Below are 18,044 nucleotides of genomic sequence, written 5' to 3'. Positions count from 1 at the left end.
ATCTACTCCTGCTACCACCTTGGATGTCCATGGCTTGATAGTGATGTAACATCATCTACAGTAGGAAATAATTGGAATTAATCTTATAAGAGGCTACTCCGTCCAGTTCTGTAGACCACAGGTATCTGCCTATCCCATGAAGCCAGTAAAGGGATGACTGTCGAGCAAGTTCATTTCTGCCTCATGCTCCCAAGGCCACATTCGAAACTCTGAACCTAGTGTGTAAAATACAGTGAATCCAGATTAACAAAAAAGACCAAAAGTCTGATTTCTGCCAGATTGGTTCCTTGACCAGCCCCTCAACTTTGTGCCCTAGTCTAGATGCCTGTCTACCGCTTTCCCAAGGACTCAGATTTCCTGTAATATGGTAGATATAGTTCTGTTTAGGCAGCGAAGCAGGGGTTTGCAATATATCGAGGACTTGTTTCTTTCACGCTTCAATCCACAATCCCTTTTCGAGTATTGGACTTCAAAGAATGGGCAGAGACTCCAGCTGCTTCCTACATGGTGATAGCGTTGTGTTTATGATGCTCAATTAGTCATGCATAGGCTTGGGCTAATGAACTGAGGTCGGAGTTTAAATCTCACCATAGCACCTCGGGAATTTAAGTGTGATTAGTTAAATAAAACTGAAATAAAAAGATTAGTACTAGTGACAACCACCAGGATGTTGTAAAAAAGAATTAATCAGATTCACTAAAGTTCTTCAGGGGAGTAAATTGCTTGGTCTGGCTGATAGGTGACTATCTTCTCCGCTATCCATCTTTGATCCGCCTTCCCCTCTCTCCCTATTTATTTCAGAACCCTCTCCCCATCCCCCTTTTCTGATGAAGGGTCTAAGCCTGAAACTTCAGCTTTTGTGCTCCTAAGATGCTGCTTGGCCTGCTGTGTTCATCCAGCTCCACACCTTGTTATCTTGGATTCTCCAGCATCTGCAGTTCCCATTATCTCCAATGCAACGTGGTTGACTTTGAGCTTGATAGGGTTTTTGGTTGTAATCAAGAAGATAGCATTCCCTCCAGCAACAGATGCTGGACTAACCAGCAATGGTCAAATCCCTGATATAAATGACACACAAAACTTCTGGAGTCAATGGTAGGCCTGTGCCCCAGCCTGTTTTTGATGGCTTCACAGTGCGAATTCAGGACCGCACTCACTCCTATTTTGAGATGGTCTCATCTTAAAGCCAGTAAGGAAGAGTGGGTTTGCTGAGGTTCCTGCCTGGGTGATGGCAGTGTCCTGGTGACGTCACTGAACAGTCCAGAAGCCCAGGCTAATGGTCTGGGCATGGCTTTACAAATCCCACCGCAGAAACTGATGGCATTTAAGTTCAGTTAATAAAAATCTGGAAACGGATAATCGCCTCATTGGTGACCGTGAGACTATCATCAATGGTTCACCTACTTCACTTCTGCACTTTCTGGGTCGTGGGTGGGCGGTGGGGGGGTGCGGATGCAGTGTGGTGGTGGTGGATATCTGTTGTCCTTACCTAGTCGAGCCTGCATGTGAATCCAGGCTCACAGCAACAGCCTCTGAAATAGGCAAGAAAGCCACTCAGTTTAAGAGCAATTAGGGATGGGCAAAGATACTGGCCGAGCGAGTTCACCCACATCCAATGGGAGAATAAAACAAAAGGCAACCCAATTGACAGGCTTTCTGTTGGACGGTCTAATCCCTGATACATGTGGAAGGTGTCTGACAGATTGAGGGGACCACCGCTTGATATCTGGTTTGATTCGCTAACCTATCCCTGGAGATAGCGTCAGCTGCTGAGGTTTCTGTGATCTGGGAGACATTGTACAGACAGGGCTAGACGTTTGTAATGTTTGGCTACTTGACCAGCCTCAAAGCCGGGGTGGGGGGTCGGGGAGGGGTTGTTTGATCTTGCATTGTGGTGGGCAGTGTCCCTGCCTCTGAGCTAGAGGCACCAGGTTCACATCCAATGACAGGACTTGCTTCGAGGAATCTGTGCCCATAGTACAGCCAGGTAGGTTGACTCTAACCTTGTTAAATCCTTCCAGCTCACAACGTGTGGGTGGTAAGAATGGGAAGAGATCCTTGAGCAGTTGTCTGATGGGAACAAGAATTAGAACCTCTACCATCTCTCTCTGTACCTGTCGGCTACAATATATTTGCAAGACTGCATGTTGCTGCAGCAGCTCAGACTCCCTGAGTGAATTGTGACAAACAGCGAGAAATTCTGCACCATCCTCCTTGGTATGAATTGACCCCCTGACCCTTGCCACCCCTTCTTTCAAATGACCAAGGGCCCAGTCCCAGATTGTCGTTCGGTAAATTGTAAGGATTAAAAGGGAAGTTTCCCGTGATTAAAACGGCAGCTTCTGGTCACTTACTTCTGAGGCCTTGTTTCTGAGTCTAAGACACGATAGGACAGGAGTAATGAAGGAAAATAATTGGGAATCAGAGTTGGAGATTGCTAATTTCACTAAGCCTTAATATTCAATAATCATAGAATCCCCTCAGTATGGAAACAGGCCCTTTGGCCCAACAAGATAACACCAGCCCTCAGAGCATCCCACCCAGCCCCATCCCCCTAACCTACACATCCCCGGACACTATGCACAGTTTAGCATGGCCAATCCACCTAGCCTGCACATCTTTGGACTGTGGGAGGAATCCGGAGCACCCGGAGGAAACCCACACAGACATGTGGCACTTGAGATAGTGTTTTAATTTATTCATTGCAATTTACAAACTGTCTTGTTTCTGCCTCTTTCACATTACTTACGACTTTTTCAATCTCACTATTTAAGGCATCTGGAAGCTGTTTCACCTCATGATGTTTATGTTTCCCTTGGTTTTAATTGCTATGTCATGTTTTATCCTTACATGCTTGAGTCTCTTTGTTCTAGCTGCTGTTTTGTCTTGTACTCTGCTTGCCTTTATTCTATTTTGCCTCATTATATTAAGCTTGCTTTGGTTATCACCCTGTGTTTAGCTTCCTGATTTGCAAATACATTTTGTGGTGGAACATGTAATGACTATTTTTAATTGTTTAGTTTTTGCTTTCCTGTTTTGCATTGTGCATCATTCACAGTCTCCCCCTGTTCTCACAAGTGAACCCTGGCATTTGTTTGTTACTGAGTTGACTGCAGTTTTTTCCTGCTTTCCCTCCAATCCTCTGGGAATTCTGCACTCCTCCACTTCCAGCCTCCTGCACATTTCAGTTCTAATCACTTCGCCTTCACTGCCCATAACTCCAGCTGCCTCTGAAATTCCTTTGCTAAAACCCCTGTCCCTCTCAACTGCTCTCGTCTCCTTCCAGATACTCCTTCAAACCAATTACTTCCACCAAGCTTTTATTCGTCTTTAAGCTGACAAGTTTTGTTTGATAGTGCGTTTTTACTATGTCAAAGGCATTACATAAATGCGCAGCATTGACGTTCCACCTTAATCTTCAACCGTCTGGAGAAAAGGTGCAGTTGTTGAAGCTGTCAATACAGTTGATGGAGAATTTGTCTTCCACCACTGGCTTGTGGGTGGGGACTCATCAAAGATTGATGAGGTTCTGAGGCAAAAGTTCAATAATGTTGTTTAAATTCCGATTCCCTTGCAGCTCAATGATTAGAAAATAGAGTTTTCTTCTAAGTAGCTACTGTATGTTCGACAGATTAAGGACACTTGACACAAGCGTGGAAAGGGTCGTGTGGTTCTGAGTCAATTGCAGGTTTTCAGAAGAATGTGATGTCCATTAAACCCTCAGTGATGAAGTAAGGCACAGTTCTCTTGTCAAGTTTAATTCAACAAATTAAATAGGAATCAAAGAGAAAACTGTCAGCCTGTTTTGAGGAAGTTCTAAGACTATTAATTTGTGCCTGGCTTAGAATAATTTTGTGAGCCAAAGTTTTTTAACCCTATAAACTCAAGTTGCCCACATTCTCTATAAAACATACTTGACCCATATCTGTCCATGACAATATCGGTGAGAGCAACAACAGCACAGTCTTTGGAGACAAAGTCCTGCATTCACATTGAGAATACCTCACATCATGTTGTGTGGCAATATCACTGTGCTAGCTATGATAGGCTTTGAACAGATCTAGCAACACAAGCCTGGGATCCATGGGCCATCAACAGCAGAATTGTAATCCAGCACAATCTGTAAACTCATGGCCCAGCATATCCCCCACTCAACCATTACCATCAAGCCAGGGGATCAACCCTGGTTCAATGGAGAGTGCAGGAGGGCATGCCCAGGAGCAGCACCAGGCACACCTGAAGATGAGGGATCAACTTGGTGAAGTTATCAAACAGGACATACCAAAGCATATAAGCGCAAGTGATAGACAGAACGAAGCAATTCCACAACCAACAGATCAGATCTAAGCTCTGCAGTCCTGCCACATCCAGTCGTGAATGGTGGTACACTGATCTGGAGGAGAAGGCTCCACAATTATACCCTTCCAAAATGATGGAAGAGGCCAGTGCATCAGAAAAGAAGATAAGGCACAAGCATTTGCAGTAATCTTCAGCCAGAAGTACCGAGAGGATGATCCTCTGAGGTTCCCAGCATTGCAGACACCAGTCTTCAGCAAATTTGATTCACTCCACGTGATATCAAGAAATGGTTGGAGGCACTCGGTACTGCAAAGGCTAAGGGCCCCAAAAATATTCCCGCATTAGTATTGAAGACATGTGCTCCAGAACCTGCTGCTCCCCTAGCTCAGTGCTGACACCCATCCGAAAATTGTCCAGGTATGTCATTTACAGATAAAGCAGGACAAATCTAACCCGGAGCTGGTAGGAACCGCAGATGCCGGAGAATGCGAGTTAACAACGTGTAGAGCTGGATGAACACAGCAGGCCAAGCAGCATCGGAGGAGCAGGAAAGCTGATGCTTCAGGTCTTTTCTGAAACAGGGTCCAGACCTGAAACATCAGCTTTCCTATTCCTCTGATGCTGCTTGGCCTGCTGTGTTCATCTAGCTCCTCTCTGATGAAGGGTCTAGGCCCGAAACGTCAGCTTTTGTGCTCCTGAGATGCTGCTCGGCCTGCTGTGTTCATCCAGCCTCACATTTTATTATCTTAGCTCTACACTTTGTTGTCACAAATCCAACCCGGCCAATTCCTGCTCCATCAGTCTCCTCTTGATCATCAGTAAAGTGATGGAAGGTGTCAGTAACAGAGCTATCAAGTAGCACCTGCTCAGCAATAACGTGCCCAGTGACGCCCAGTTTGGATTCTGACAGAGCCACTCAGCTCCTGACCTCACTGCAGCCTTGGTTCAAACATGGACAAAAGAGCTGAATTCCAGGGGGGAGGTGAGAGTGACAGCCCTTGATATCAAGGCCCTATTTGACCAAATATGGCTAAAAGGAACCCTAGCAAAACTGCACCCAAAGGGAAGCGACAGACAACTCTTGTTAGAATTATACCTGGAAGATCGGCTCCAGGACATTTCTGCAGGAGGGTAGTGTCCTTCATGGGCCACTTTCATTCCACTTTCTGCAAACAAGTTTTGTTTTAGCTTTGTACCTTTTCTGAATTAGAAAGGAGCTTGAGGAACCTGTTGTTTCCTGTTGCTATCTCAACAGCAACATCCTGGCCAATCAGAGTCATCTTGCCAAACAACCAGCAGCCTCATATCCAATACAATAAGTTGTTGGGATTGCTTGAAATTGGGCATTCTTGTATCTGCCCTGATGAGTGCATTTTGTGAATGACCTTAGAATGATGGGAGAAACACCTTTAGGAAAGGAAATCTGCCATCCTTACTGAGTCTAGCCTACATGTGATTCTAGACGCACAGCAATGTGGCTGACTCTTCACTGTCCTCTGAAATGGCTGGGAAAGGCAGTCAGATCAAGGACAACTGGGGATGAGCAACACATCTTGCCAGCAACTCCAAAATCCCAGGAAATAATAAAGGAAAATCCCAGGCATTAGAAAACACAGAGAGATTTGACTGCTCATATTTCACTTATCTCTGATGAAGTAGCCTCTCACAGCCTGACTAGTGTTTCCATGTTGTATAAGCATTTGTGAGCAATTTACCTGAATCTGGAGGTCCTCATTACTGATTACTCTTCATTTAGCTTCCTCTTCAGCCACTGATTATGCTGATTCAATGGTCCAATCAGTTCTCCCCGCCCCCCCCCGAATCAGTTCCCTTGCCTTCATAAGTGGCCACAGATGTGCAAAATGATAATGTGCCTTTGAAAATTAAGCATTTCAGCCACTGAAATTGACAAATCATTTAGAAGAAACAAAAATTTCAGGTTTAATTTACTGCTACTGTGGCTTAATCGGCCAGAATATCTACATTTACCATTTATAATGACTTGTAGACTGGGTCAACCTAATGGTACAATTTAGTCAGACAGTAGACGAGGGAATAGTTCTATACCATAACCTGAATTTTCCAGTGGGAACTCAGTGGAGATTTTTGTAAATGACAAACTGCATTTCCAATTCCTGATTACTTGCCAACATTAAAATGAACTTTTCATTTGGAATGTTGATGTTTTATACATCTGAGGAGACCAGCCTGTGACATTTCAAATCAGTTACCATTCATAAGGACCCCATCGTGTCTGTTGTCTGAATGACAGCTCACTTCCGGCCGATCTCCCACCTCCTTCCTTCCCAGATAATAATTAAAGTCCATTTTGAGAGCCATGAATGAACTGAACTCTCGGGCATCGCATTCCAGATAATGACCCCTTGCTCAGTGAAAAGGCTCTCCATGTGTCTCCATTGCTGCTTTTTCCAATTATCTTAAATCTGTGTTCTCTTCTTCCTAATTCTTTCACCACAGGGAACAATTTCTCTCCATCTGCTCCAGGCAAGTCACCTCATGATTTTGAAAACCTCCATCGAATCTTCCCTTGACCTTGTCTTCACCAAGGAGAACAGTCCCAGTCTCTCCAACCTATTGGTGGAACTGATGGACTGGAATTGTTTTCTGCCACTTACACAAAATCAATGGGACACCTAAATGAGTCCATGTATTGCTTGCTATCTGAAGAATAGAACAAGAGAAGTTCTTGATCAAATCATTGCTGACGGCTATTAGAAATCATTACTTGAATATCGGAGACAGATGTGGTGGATGTGATTATAATCACATGGACATTTTATAGTCTTTGCAAATACCTCAGTAGGACCCATGCAATCACTTTAGTCTGCATTATGCTGATTGAATGTGGCAGATGGTGTAAATTGACAGAGTAATGACTCTCTTGTACCCAGTCAATGTAGAATGGTGAAGAGGTGTATTTCCATTTTTAGTTTTGCTTCGAAGTGATTCTTGCAAAGTGACATTAGGGTTTGCAAGGACACCTTGGATTCATTAGCAAGATAACAATAAACACAACAGCCAGGCTTAGAGGCTGAAACAATGCCTGAGCACTCTGATTTGCAGCCTGTTGCATTGATCAAGATAACCCAGAAAAGGTGCATGCAGATTTCATTCTCACGGTTCCCTTTTCAGCTCAAATTTCTTGAGAAAGTCAGGAGGGCTCTGGAAGCCTGGGAAGGAGAGCTTTTCTGAACTGACATGCCCAGCCGGGCTGAGCCAACACCAGGATCTCAAACGGGGATCACACAACTCCAGGCAACTTCATGCATCATACAGCAAACAACAAGTCCCAAGCTGCAATCGTGGGACCAGTTGTTAATCAATTATGAAGGAAATAATAGCCGCACATTTAGATTAGATTCCCTACAGTGTGAAAACAGCACCTTCGGCCCAACAAGTCCACACTGCCCTTTGGAGCATCCTACCCAAACTCATCCCCCTATAACCCACACACCCCTGAACACTACGGGCAATTTAGTATGGCCAATCCACCTAGCCTGCACATCTTTGGACTGTGGGAGGAAACCAGAGCACCCAGAGGAAACCCACGCAGACATGGGGAGAATGTGCAAACTTCACACAGACAGTTACCCGAGGCTGGAATCGAACCCAGGTTCCTGGCGCTGTGAGGCTGCAGTGCTAACCACTGAGCCACCGTGCCACCCTTGGAAAGTCATAATTAATAAATCAGAGTCATTGTGATTACATGAAATAAAATTGTGTCTGACTAATTTATTAGAGTTTTTCAAGGAAGTCTCAAACAGAATAGATAGAAGGGAACCTGTATTGTGTTGTATGGACTTCTAGAAGGTGTTCAAAAGGTAGCTCACAAAAGGATATAACATAAGACAAATGCCCATGGTGTTGGAGGTAGTACATTGGCATGGATCGAGAATTGGCTCGTGGGCAGGAAGCGAGTGGGGATAAGGGGTTGGTGACCTGTGACCAGTCAGGGTGCCACAGGGATCAGTGCTGAGACCGCAACCTGTTTACAATATACACTACTGACTTGCTGAAAGGAAGTGAATGTACTGGAGCCAAGTTTAATAGTCCGAGTAAATGGGCAAAAGTTGACAAATGGAGTATAATGTGGGAAAATGTGAAGTTGTTCATCTTGGGAAGGAAAACAAAAGAACAAAGTACTATTTATTTAGCTCAAACTGCAGAAAACTGGATACAAAGGGACTTGGGTTAGTCATGCACAAAACACATAAAGATAGCACACAGGGGCAGCAGGTAATCAGGAAGGATAATGGAATGTTAGAACAAAAACAAAAACAAAGGTCTGGCAGCATCTATGAAGAAAAACATCAGAATTAACGTCTTAGGTCCAGTGACCCAAATGGAAATGACCCAATGGAATGTTGGCTTTTATGTCAAGGGCTTTGGAGTTTAAGAGTAGGGAAGTCTTACTGCAACTGAACAAGATGCTGGTGAGAGCACTCCTGGAGTACTGTGTGCAGTTTGGGTCCCCTTATGTAAAGAAAGCTATCATTTCATTGGAGGCAGTTCAGAGAAGGTACTAGGATGATCCCTGTTATGGAGGGATTATATTATGAGCAAAGACTAAACAGGTTGAAACTCTGCTGACTGGAGTTTAGAATGACTTCATTGAAACATGTAAGATTCTTTAGGAGCTTGACAGGGTAAATACTGAGAGGATATTTCTCCTCGTGGGAGAGTCTAGGACCAGAGGGCATAGTGTAAGAATGAAAGGGCACCATTTAAAACTGAGGTGAAGAGGAATTTCTTCTTTCAGAGGATTGTAAGTATTTAGAACTCCTTGCGACAGAGAGCTGTGGGGGCAGAGTGTATATCTAAGGCTGAGATGGACTCTTGATCAATAGGGAATCAAAGGTTTGGGGAAGGGACAGGAAAGTGGACATGAGTAATGTTGGATGAACCTGTTGAATGGCAGAGCAATCTCAAGGGACCGAACAGCCTGCCCCTGTTCCTATTTCTTATGGTCCAGTGGTGAGCCATAGTGTTACCAAAAGGACCAGGCACACAATTTGTAGCTGAGGTAGTTTTTGAAGAGCTTCCACTGTGATAAAGTGACTGCACACAATCTGGTGCATTTTTGGAGGTGTTCTGGTGAGTTCCTGAATGTTGTTTTATTCATTCATGAAATGTGGGCATTGCTAGCTTTGCTCATATTTATTGTCCATCTCGAAATGCTCTTGAGAAGGTGGTGGTGAGCTGCATCCTTCAACTGCTGCAGCCCATAAGTTGTAGACACTCCCACAATGCGATTAGGGAGGGAGTTTAAGGATTTGACCCAGCCACACTGAAAGAACGGTGATATATTTCCAAGTCGGGAAAGTGGGTGTCTTGGAAGGGAACTTATAGGTATTGATGGTCCTGTCTATTTTTTGCCCTTGTCCTTCTAGATAGCCGTGGTCATGGGTTTGGAAGGCTCTGTCTGAGGAACCTTGATGAATTTCTGCCATGCATCTTGTAGATAGTGCACACTGCTGTGCTTGAAAGTCAGTGGTAGAGGGAGTGAATGCTTGTGGATGTGGTGCCGATCAAGTGAGCTGCTTTGTCCTGGATGGTGTCAAGCTTCTTCAGTGTTATTGGAGCTGCACCCATCCAGGCAAGTGGGGAGTATTCCATCATATTTCTGACTTGCGCCTTGTACATGGTGGACAGGGTTTGAACATGTGGTCGATTTCTAACAGAACTCCATGCCTAAAACATAATGCTGCCAAATTATTACCCAGAAATGTCTCCTGATATTCCTTTAATCTGTATAATATTGAGTCTGACTCTGAGTGACTTACCTCAGTGGAGATCCCTTTTAGATGATTGTTTCCATTTGTCAAGAGCTTGCATGGCAGCAAATCCCATTCTAATTTTAAACAAGCTGGCCAACAGCCAAGGTGTTTAGTCAAACATGGGGAAACATTTATTGTGGTTGAGATGCTGACATTACTGAAGTCACACTAATTTGTTTTACCATTTGGCTTAGGAAGTAGGTGTTTTTAATTTTGCACTGTCTGGAAGATTCAGCCCTTTAAGATGTAAATCAGTTAATAAAACAGGCCTACGTTTTTGACTTGATAGTGATTTAATAGATAACCTCCTCTCTCTCTCAGCTTGTTTTAAAGTAAAGATATGAGATAAAGGAGTCAGCCAATTAAAAATAGTTGAGTATTGTCATCACTGTGTATACCACCCACGCTCATTACAGACGACTGTTTATATCAGCTGACTAGCGAGCTTCTGTACAAAGCAACTCCGATTACACTGATGTCAAAGCCTTGGGTTTTTTGAAGTTTCTAGCATCTGTTCAGTCAGTTCTTCGCACTTTGCTAAAGTGCGACTACCTTAAGCGTAAAATCTCCTGTCGTCACCAATTTAACAGCGTTGCCTGTTTTCAGACAGACTCAGATGTGAGCTTTTTGAGTCTGTAAATGAGCCCGCCCTGACGTTTCAGTTCCCGGGGCTGGGTCAGGAGAGTTGTGTGGAGTGGAGAATTTTTGTAATGAGGGATGATTAGACAGGTCGGGGTGTTTGCTGTCTTTACAACAGAGAAGACTGAGGGCTGTTGTTTCAGGTTCTGGTTTTGAAGAGGTTAATGCTTTTGTTAAATTGATATCACTCATTTTACAGCGATCACACACAGTCCGTGGATGGAGACAAGGAGTTCTGTTGTAGCTTTCAGATGAAGCAGATGTATTTGTACCAGCTCCCTAGGATCCTAGCAGTTACATGTGACCAAATTTAGTTCTACTTATTGTTAACATGCACTAAAGCTTCTTGGTACAGAAGTGTCTTTCTCTACATATTCTAAAGTGGTGAAGCCTCTATGACTTGTCACTAGGAAAGACCAAGATAAAGGAGAATTGCTTGCAGCAAACTACCTTAAAAAAGCCCTTACCCTGTACCACATAATAGGAGAGGTACCAAAGAGTGATCGTCTGGTCAGAATATAAAGAATGGCTAAGGATGATTCAGAGATTAATCAGCATGAGTAATGTGCAGCATGTGGGGAAGCTAGCTAGAAATGTAAATACAGATGGGTAGAGTTTCTTTGGGTATCAATAAAGGCCAAGAGCAAGTAAAGTGAGTGTTGGTCTTCTGGAGAGTGAGATTAGGGAGTTCGTAGTAGAAAATAAAGAAATGGCTCATGAAATGAATAAAAATTTTGCTTCTGTCCTCACTACAGAGGATGCAAAACAGATGCCAGTAATGTTTGTTAACCAGAAGGTGAAATTACGATGATTAGGGAAGCAGCACTGAGCAAACTGATAGAGCAGTGGGTTGCTAAATCTCCAGGTCCAGGCGGACTTCATCCTGGGATCTTGACAGAGGTGACTAATCAGTTATGATTTGCATTTGACTTGACTGAGGACTGAATGTGCCTGTCCCGCTGTGCAAAACAGCCGAGCAGCTGCATTGCAATGAAAGGTGTTTGTGAGTTCTTCGGTGCAACATTGAAGTGGTGACCTGTATAGTAAGTGAGTTGGAGCTGTGCCATGGTGATCTGGTGAGACTGTCAGATGCCAACCTCCTTGGACAAAGGGTGCAGACTGTCACGGCACATGGAGTTTACCTGAGGTACTGTTGGCCACAATGGAGGTCTAGAGGAGGAAGCGATGATTCGGAACTGCCAGGTATTATAATGTGTCAAGAGGCCTCTTGCTGCTCACTAGTGAGATTCTTGTCTCCACGTTAAAACCCTAGGTGCAAAATTAGACTTTTTCTTTTTGACTTGAATGATCATATTTTTCCAATCTGGTTCCATTTTCCCACATGACTCACCATTTCCCATGTTGTTCAGGGGCAGGAAGTATTCTGTCCATAGTTGCTGTTTCTGCCTCCCTCCTTCATCATCCTTATAAACCTCTGGCCTCACTATCTATTACCAGTCAGGAGTCATAGGCTGGGACATAGGGCGGTATGGTGGTCAGCACTGCTGCCTCGCAGTGCCAGGGACCCAGTTTTGATCCCAGCCTCAGGGAACTGTCTGTGTGGAGTTCGCACGTTCTCTTCGTATCTGTGTGGGTTTCCTCCGAGGGCTTCTGTATTCCCCCCAACAGTCCAGGAATGTGCAGGTTAGGTGGCTTAGTCATGGGAAATGCAGGGTAATGAAGATACAATAGGGGTGTGGTTGTTTTGGATGATCTTCGGAGTGTAGCTGTGGATTTGATGGGCCAAATGACCTGCTGTGGGGATTCTATGATATTATTTGATATCAGTTCAGTCACCAGGACCCAGTCCATCGACTGTGTGGGGCATTCAGGCAAAAGCAATGAGCTTTTGTTGTAATGATGCTGATGTAAAGAATATAGAGGATTATGAGATTCTGTTCCTAATGAAATGCCACCATTGCCCTCAGAAGCTGTTATTTTCCTTTTTCTTCTCACTGCACCTACTGTGCAGGGCTATTTGTGTCTGGCAGCATTGGAGCTGGTGTGATCTGGACTTTAAATGTGGTACGGCTGGTGGAAATCCTGGAAACGCCTGGCAGTGGCAAATGCTTGTGCTTCTGATTGAGTGGTGACTTGATTACAGTGTAGAATGTCTTGACAAGGCGAATGTGGAAGGAATGCTTTCTCATGTAGGATAGTTTAGAACTGAAGGGCACCATTTTAAAATTAGAGGTTGACAGATTATAACAGAAATGAGGGAAGAGTTTTATCTCAGTTGCGTGATTTTGGAACTGTCTGCCTCAGAAGGCAGTGGAGCTGAGGTCATAGAATATTTATAAATTGGATGTGGATAGATTCTTAAGAAGAGCAGGAAGAACTGCGGATGCTGTAAATCAAAAACAAAAACAGGAATTCCTGGAAAAGCTCAGCAGGTCTGGTAGCATCATCGGAGAGAAATCAGAGTTAACGTTTTGGGACCGGTGACCCTCCCTGGACCCGAACTGTAGATAGATTCTTGTTAGGGAAGGAAGTCAACGGGTTATCAAAAGTAGGGGGGAATGTGCAATTGGAAACACAAACAGATCAGCCGTGATGCTGTTGAAGGGCAGAGCAGTCCTTATGGGCTGAATGGCCTATTTCTGCTCCTGATTGATATGCTCACATGTACAAGCAGCACACCATGTTCATAGCCGATGCCCCCTGAGAGTGGAGGCTGGTTTGGCATTTGAGTCCTGACCGGTGTCTGCCAATGCTTTATCTGGCAGGGGGTGGGACAGTGGGTGGGGTATGGGGGAGTGGGGGAGTGGGGGGCTGCTTTCCTCAGCTGCATTTTGTGAGTGGTCAGCAGTTCACCCATTGGTTTCACTACCAGACGGATAGAGAGAGGAAGGATATTCTGAAGAAGAGTCATATCGGACTTGACACACATTAATTCTGAATCTCCCTCCACAAACACCGCAGTTTCTGTGGCACTGTCTGTCTGGGAGGTCAAAGGTCACACGTCCTAAACAGGAATCCAACCTGCACAGTTACTGTGATTCTGCAGTGCACACTAATCATCTAGAAATAGGTTGCCTCCTACCACCCATTTCCCACAGTGGAGGTAACGATCAATACCCTTTGTTTTTAACCATCTAAGTTTTCTTTATTCATTAACGGGATGAGCACGTCACCGGCTAGGCAGCATTTATTGCCCACCCATAATTTTCCAGAGAGCAATTGAGAGTCAACTACTTTGCTGTGGGTCTGGAGTCGCATGTAGGCCAGACCAGGTAAGGGTGGCAGTTTCCTTCCCTAAAGGGCATCAGTGAACCAGATAGGTTTTTCCTGACAATTGACAATGGGCTCATGGTCATCGTTAGAGTGTTAATTACAGATATTTATTGAATTCAAATTCCACCATCTGCCATGGCGGGATTCGAACCCAGGTCCCCAGAATGTTAGCTGAGCCTCTGGATTAACATACCAGCAATAATACCACTAGGCCATCACCTCGCCTTATGACACCCTCAGTAATCATAACCCCTTTCTCCCCAAGCCATATCATTTGTTGCTTGGTTATTGGCTTAGTCATTACCTTGTCAACAGTTAGCCTGGTGCATGTCTGGTCTTTGTTTTGTGGCCCGGTATTCCAGTGACTCTGCGTGGTGGTCTTGTCCTGGAATGGCTGTCTGATCCCAGTTATATCTTCAGGATATTCCATCGTCCCTTAATCGGCTTTCCCGGAGCCCAGGAGCTGTTAACTGAGCTGTGATGAACTTTGTCTTAATTTTACTTCCGTTTTGTTATTATATGTGACCTCTGACCTTGATGTAGGTGCTGTAGTGGGGCAACTTATAAAATTTTTTACTGTATTTTTCATGTAAAAGAGCATGCTACAATAAATTTCCATTTAATTCTACTCTATTCTGATTTTACTGTATAAATCCTCTCTAACTTACAAATAATGCTGTCTTGACCAATTCTGACCAATCTCCATTTGATTATTTTCCTCTGCAGGTCATTGCAGAAGAGTTGTCTGGGAATGATGATTATGTGGAGTTGACATTTAGTGCAAGAAAACTCGACGATAAGGTAAGGGCAGGAAACTAAAGAATCTCAAATCAAATGTAGATCATACTTTTTAAAAGCTGTCCCTCATGTTAATCGAACTTTGACTTATCATTCCCCCCCGCCACCCAGCATTAATTTAAATTTCAAAACCATTCCCACATTTGCAACTGGAACACTCTCTCTCTGAGCCATCAGCTGCTTTTGTTCAGGAATGTGCTTCTCAGTATTAATGCAACTTGCAGCATGTTCATTTTTAATTTTTGCTTGCTTAGACATGTTTAAAAGTCTTTGTTCTAGCTTTCCAATGGTGTTCGTAATTGCTTGAGGTGATTATAAAATTCCTGTTACAGAATGTCACTGCAGTGTAAAAGCTGCATTGTCTTGCTGGTGTCTGGTAAGGGAGAGGCAGTTCACTAATGTCCCTGCCTTGGAAATGATCGGCACTCTCTTAGAAATGTCACTCCATGCTGACTACTGCATATTGTCCACAGGTGACCATTGTTCTACCATCTGAGAGACGGCGATATTAAAACATTGCTGAGTGCAGTCACAGAGATGTCCCCTCTCCCAACTAGTTGTCCCATTGTTTCCTCAAGGAGGATCCTTGACCTTCGTGTCCTAAACCTTTACCAAATCTTTGTTAGTCGCACCATTGTCGTTGGAGGTCACTCATAGACAAGGGTGACTCTCTTCCACTCTCGGTGATTCTCTAGGTGGCCGTACAGAGCGATATGGCTACCACAGACTCTGTTACACTTGGGGAAGGTGGTGGTCATGGGAAGGGGTGGGTGGGGTATTGGTGTAGCAGCACGCTCCTTACGCTGTTTTCACCTGGCTTGCATTTTTTTCCCAAGTCTGAAGGTGCTCGACGCCTTCCCAGAGACTCCTCCTCCTCTTTGGCCTGTCTTGGACCAGTGATTTCTGTGTGTTTGTGGGAATACCATACTTCGCCAGTGACACCTTGAGAGTATCTCTGAAGCACTTAAGGTCATCTTTCCCCATCATTATCGAATATTTTAGCTAGGGCATTCCTTCTATCTTCCAAACTCTAGTCATTGCTTCTTTTGCTCTGCCCATGTTAGACTCTTCGTTCAGGGCCTGTTGTTGCTCCTTCTGAACAAACTCTATCAGTGATAACTTGCCCATTGCCTCAGCAACAGCAGGAGGAGACAGGTTTCCTGCATCACCTGGTGTTATTCAGAAACAGCGACTCGCCAGCAGGTCAAATGAGACGCTTTAACCCTGTCCAAGTCAATGATTGTTCAATCTAATGAGCCGTGTTCTCCATTGATCACTATTGATCACCATTGATCGCCATTGATCACCATTGCATTGCCTATGTGATAGATGACCATGTCATTCCCAGTGATTATTTACTGACAAAAGTACAAAGAGTAACAAAGCTCTAGAACATTTTCACACAAACGGCTGTTGACTTTGGGATTCAATTGCAGTTTCGACACAGTTCTTCCAGCAAGAAATGCGCCAGGGCCATGGTTGGGATAAAGATACAGATCAGTCATGATCTAATTGCGTGGCAGAATAGGATTTGATAGGATGGATATCGATAAGATGTTTTTCCTGGACAGTGTGTCTAAAATGAAGAGATATAACCTCAGAATAAAGGCCATTTGAAACTGACATGATGAATTTGTTCACTGAAATCTTAAGAAAATTCTACCTCCAAGGATGCTGGGGGTCTCGATTATTCATGAACCACAAGACAAAAGTTGATAGTTTTCTAGTTACTAATGACACACAGGGATATGGAGATAGAGGGGAATATGGTTTTGAGGTCAATGATCAACTGTGATCATGAGTGGTGGTGCAGGTTTAATGGGCTGAATGGCTTCCTCATGTTCTTTGGATTGGATTTACACATGCTCCTGGAAGGTCTGAAGTTGGAGAAGAGCGTGTAGGTAAGGGGCATGAAAACCTCAGCATCCAACACCTGAAACTGTCTTTGGTCAGTTCTGAGCCTGTGTGTGTGTTTTTTTTGGCATTCAAACTGTGTTACAAAGTTGTGTAGAGTAATCGTGAATTGGAAGGCAGGAAGCTAGAATTTGTTTGTAAAAAATAGGTAAGCAAGAAGAGTGTGTGGCTGCTTTAAGGGCTAAAGTGCCATTCTAAGCTGAGGGATTTATATAGAAAATGTGTCCAAGCAGCTGAAGGGGTACAGCCAGTTCTGAAATTGAAATGTATCAATTAGCTGTGTGATTAGAAATCTTAGGTGTGTTTTGCTGTTTTGGCAATGAATTAGAATCAGCCAGTTAATTTAAGGCAAGTACTTAGCAATTGAAAGCCAATTGAATTTAAATCTGATGGTTTTAACAACCTCAGACCAATGCTATTGTAAGAAAATTGATATGTCATTCAAGGTAAACAAGGAGAGGATTTTTGAAAATCGGTGTGAGTGCGAACCACCATCTGAGAAATAGGCATTTAACTCTCACCAGAAATTGCTAAGCTCTCTAAGAAAGCACCATCTATCCATAAAAGGTACCACAGCACTTTCAGCTAAGAGCCTTCACAGAGAAAACATCTCTGACAGCCAGAACAACAAAAGAAAGGTGTTCATGACGAGAACAGCAGAAGAAGGGCATGTAGACTTTGGGAAACTAGGTTTATGTTCTTATTATTTGGGTTTATATAAGTGGGACTTGTGTTTACACCAGTAGAATTGTTCTGTTAGAGAATAGTTAGTAGTTGAGGGGGAATTGTTTGGTTTGTTAGTAATTCTGTTAATTTGTTCACTGTTAGGGTTAGATGAATAAATTGTTATTTGTTACTCATAAAATGAATATCGGGGATTTTCTTTCATTTAACTTCCCCTTCACTGTAAGAGTTTAACAGATTAGGTGAGGTGAGATAAGCTTCTCTCGGTGTTTTGGGTTTAATTAGTAGAAAGAAGCCTCTACTCCCACCGTAATGGACTGGGGGCTTGTGTTTCAATTTTAATTATCGGGGGTTCGACCTCCCCTTTCCTAGACGGTTACCTGTTGAGAGAACAAACATAAAGGGCAGATGCCATGGGCAGGCAACCCCCGACAGAAGAGATCATTTGCCTGTTGCGATCAGCAAGTTGTTTGTGACTCTTATATTGGAATGAATTCCGCTCTTAGTTTCCACCAGTGCCTCTCTGATGCTGCCCCCTTAGGCATTTAGTGTGGCTTTGCCACTCCCATCCTGCGACAAAGCGACATGACCCTGTAGCTGATTGGTTGAGATCAGGATGAATTGAAAGATTGGAAGAGTGCCCTTGTGTCCCGTTGTTCCCATTGGACAACGTGGTTG

General features: G+C 43.9%; 1 protein-coding gene across 3 annotated transcripts in view; it reads left to right on the top strand.

Annotated features, from left to right (window-relative positions):
- The window catches only part of cpne4b (copine IVb), a 369,673-nt gene that overhangs the window by 234,083 nt on the left and 117,546 nt on the right, over positions 1-18,044 (top strand). For all 3 annotated transcript variants that reach the window (XM_059652031.1, XM_059652028.1, XM_059652029.1), the window contains one exon: positions 14,697-14,771. In XM_059652031.1, the coding sequence (XP_059508014.1) occupies positions 14,697-14,771 (75 nt within the window). The remainder of the gene's footprint in view (positions 1-14,696; positions 14,772-18,044) is intronic.

The sequence above is a fragment of the Stegostoma tigrinum genome, chromosome 2, assembly GCF_030684315.1.
Source record: "Stegostoma tigrinum isolate sSteTig4 chromosome 2, sSteTig4.hap1, whole genome shotgun sequence".
Classification (NCBI taxonomy): Eukaryota; Metazoa; Chordata; class Chondrichthyes; order Orectolobiformes; family Stegostomatidae; genus Stegostoma; species Stegostoma tigrinum.
Note: the sequence above shows the minus strand (reverse complement) of the source record. Positions and strands in the feature narration are given on the sequence as shown.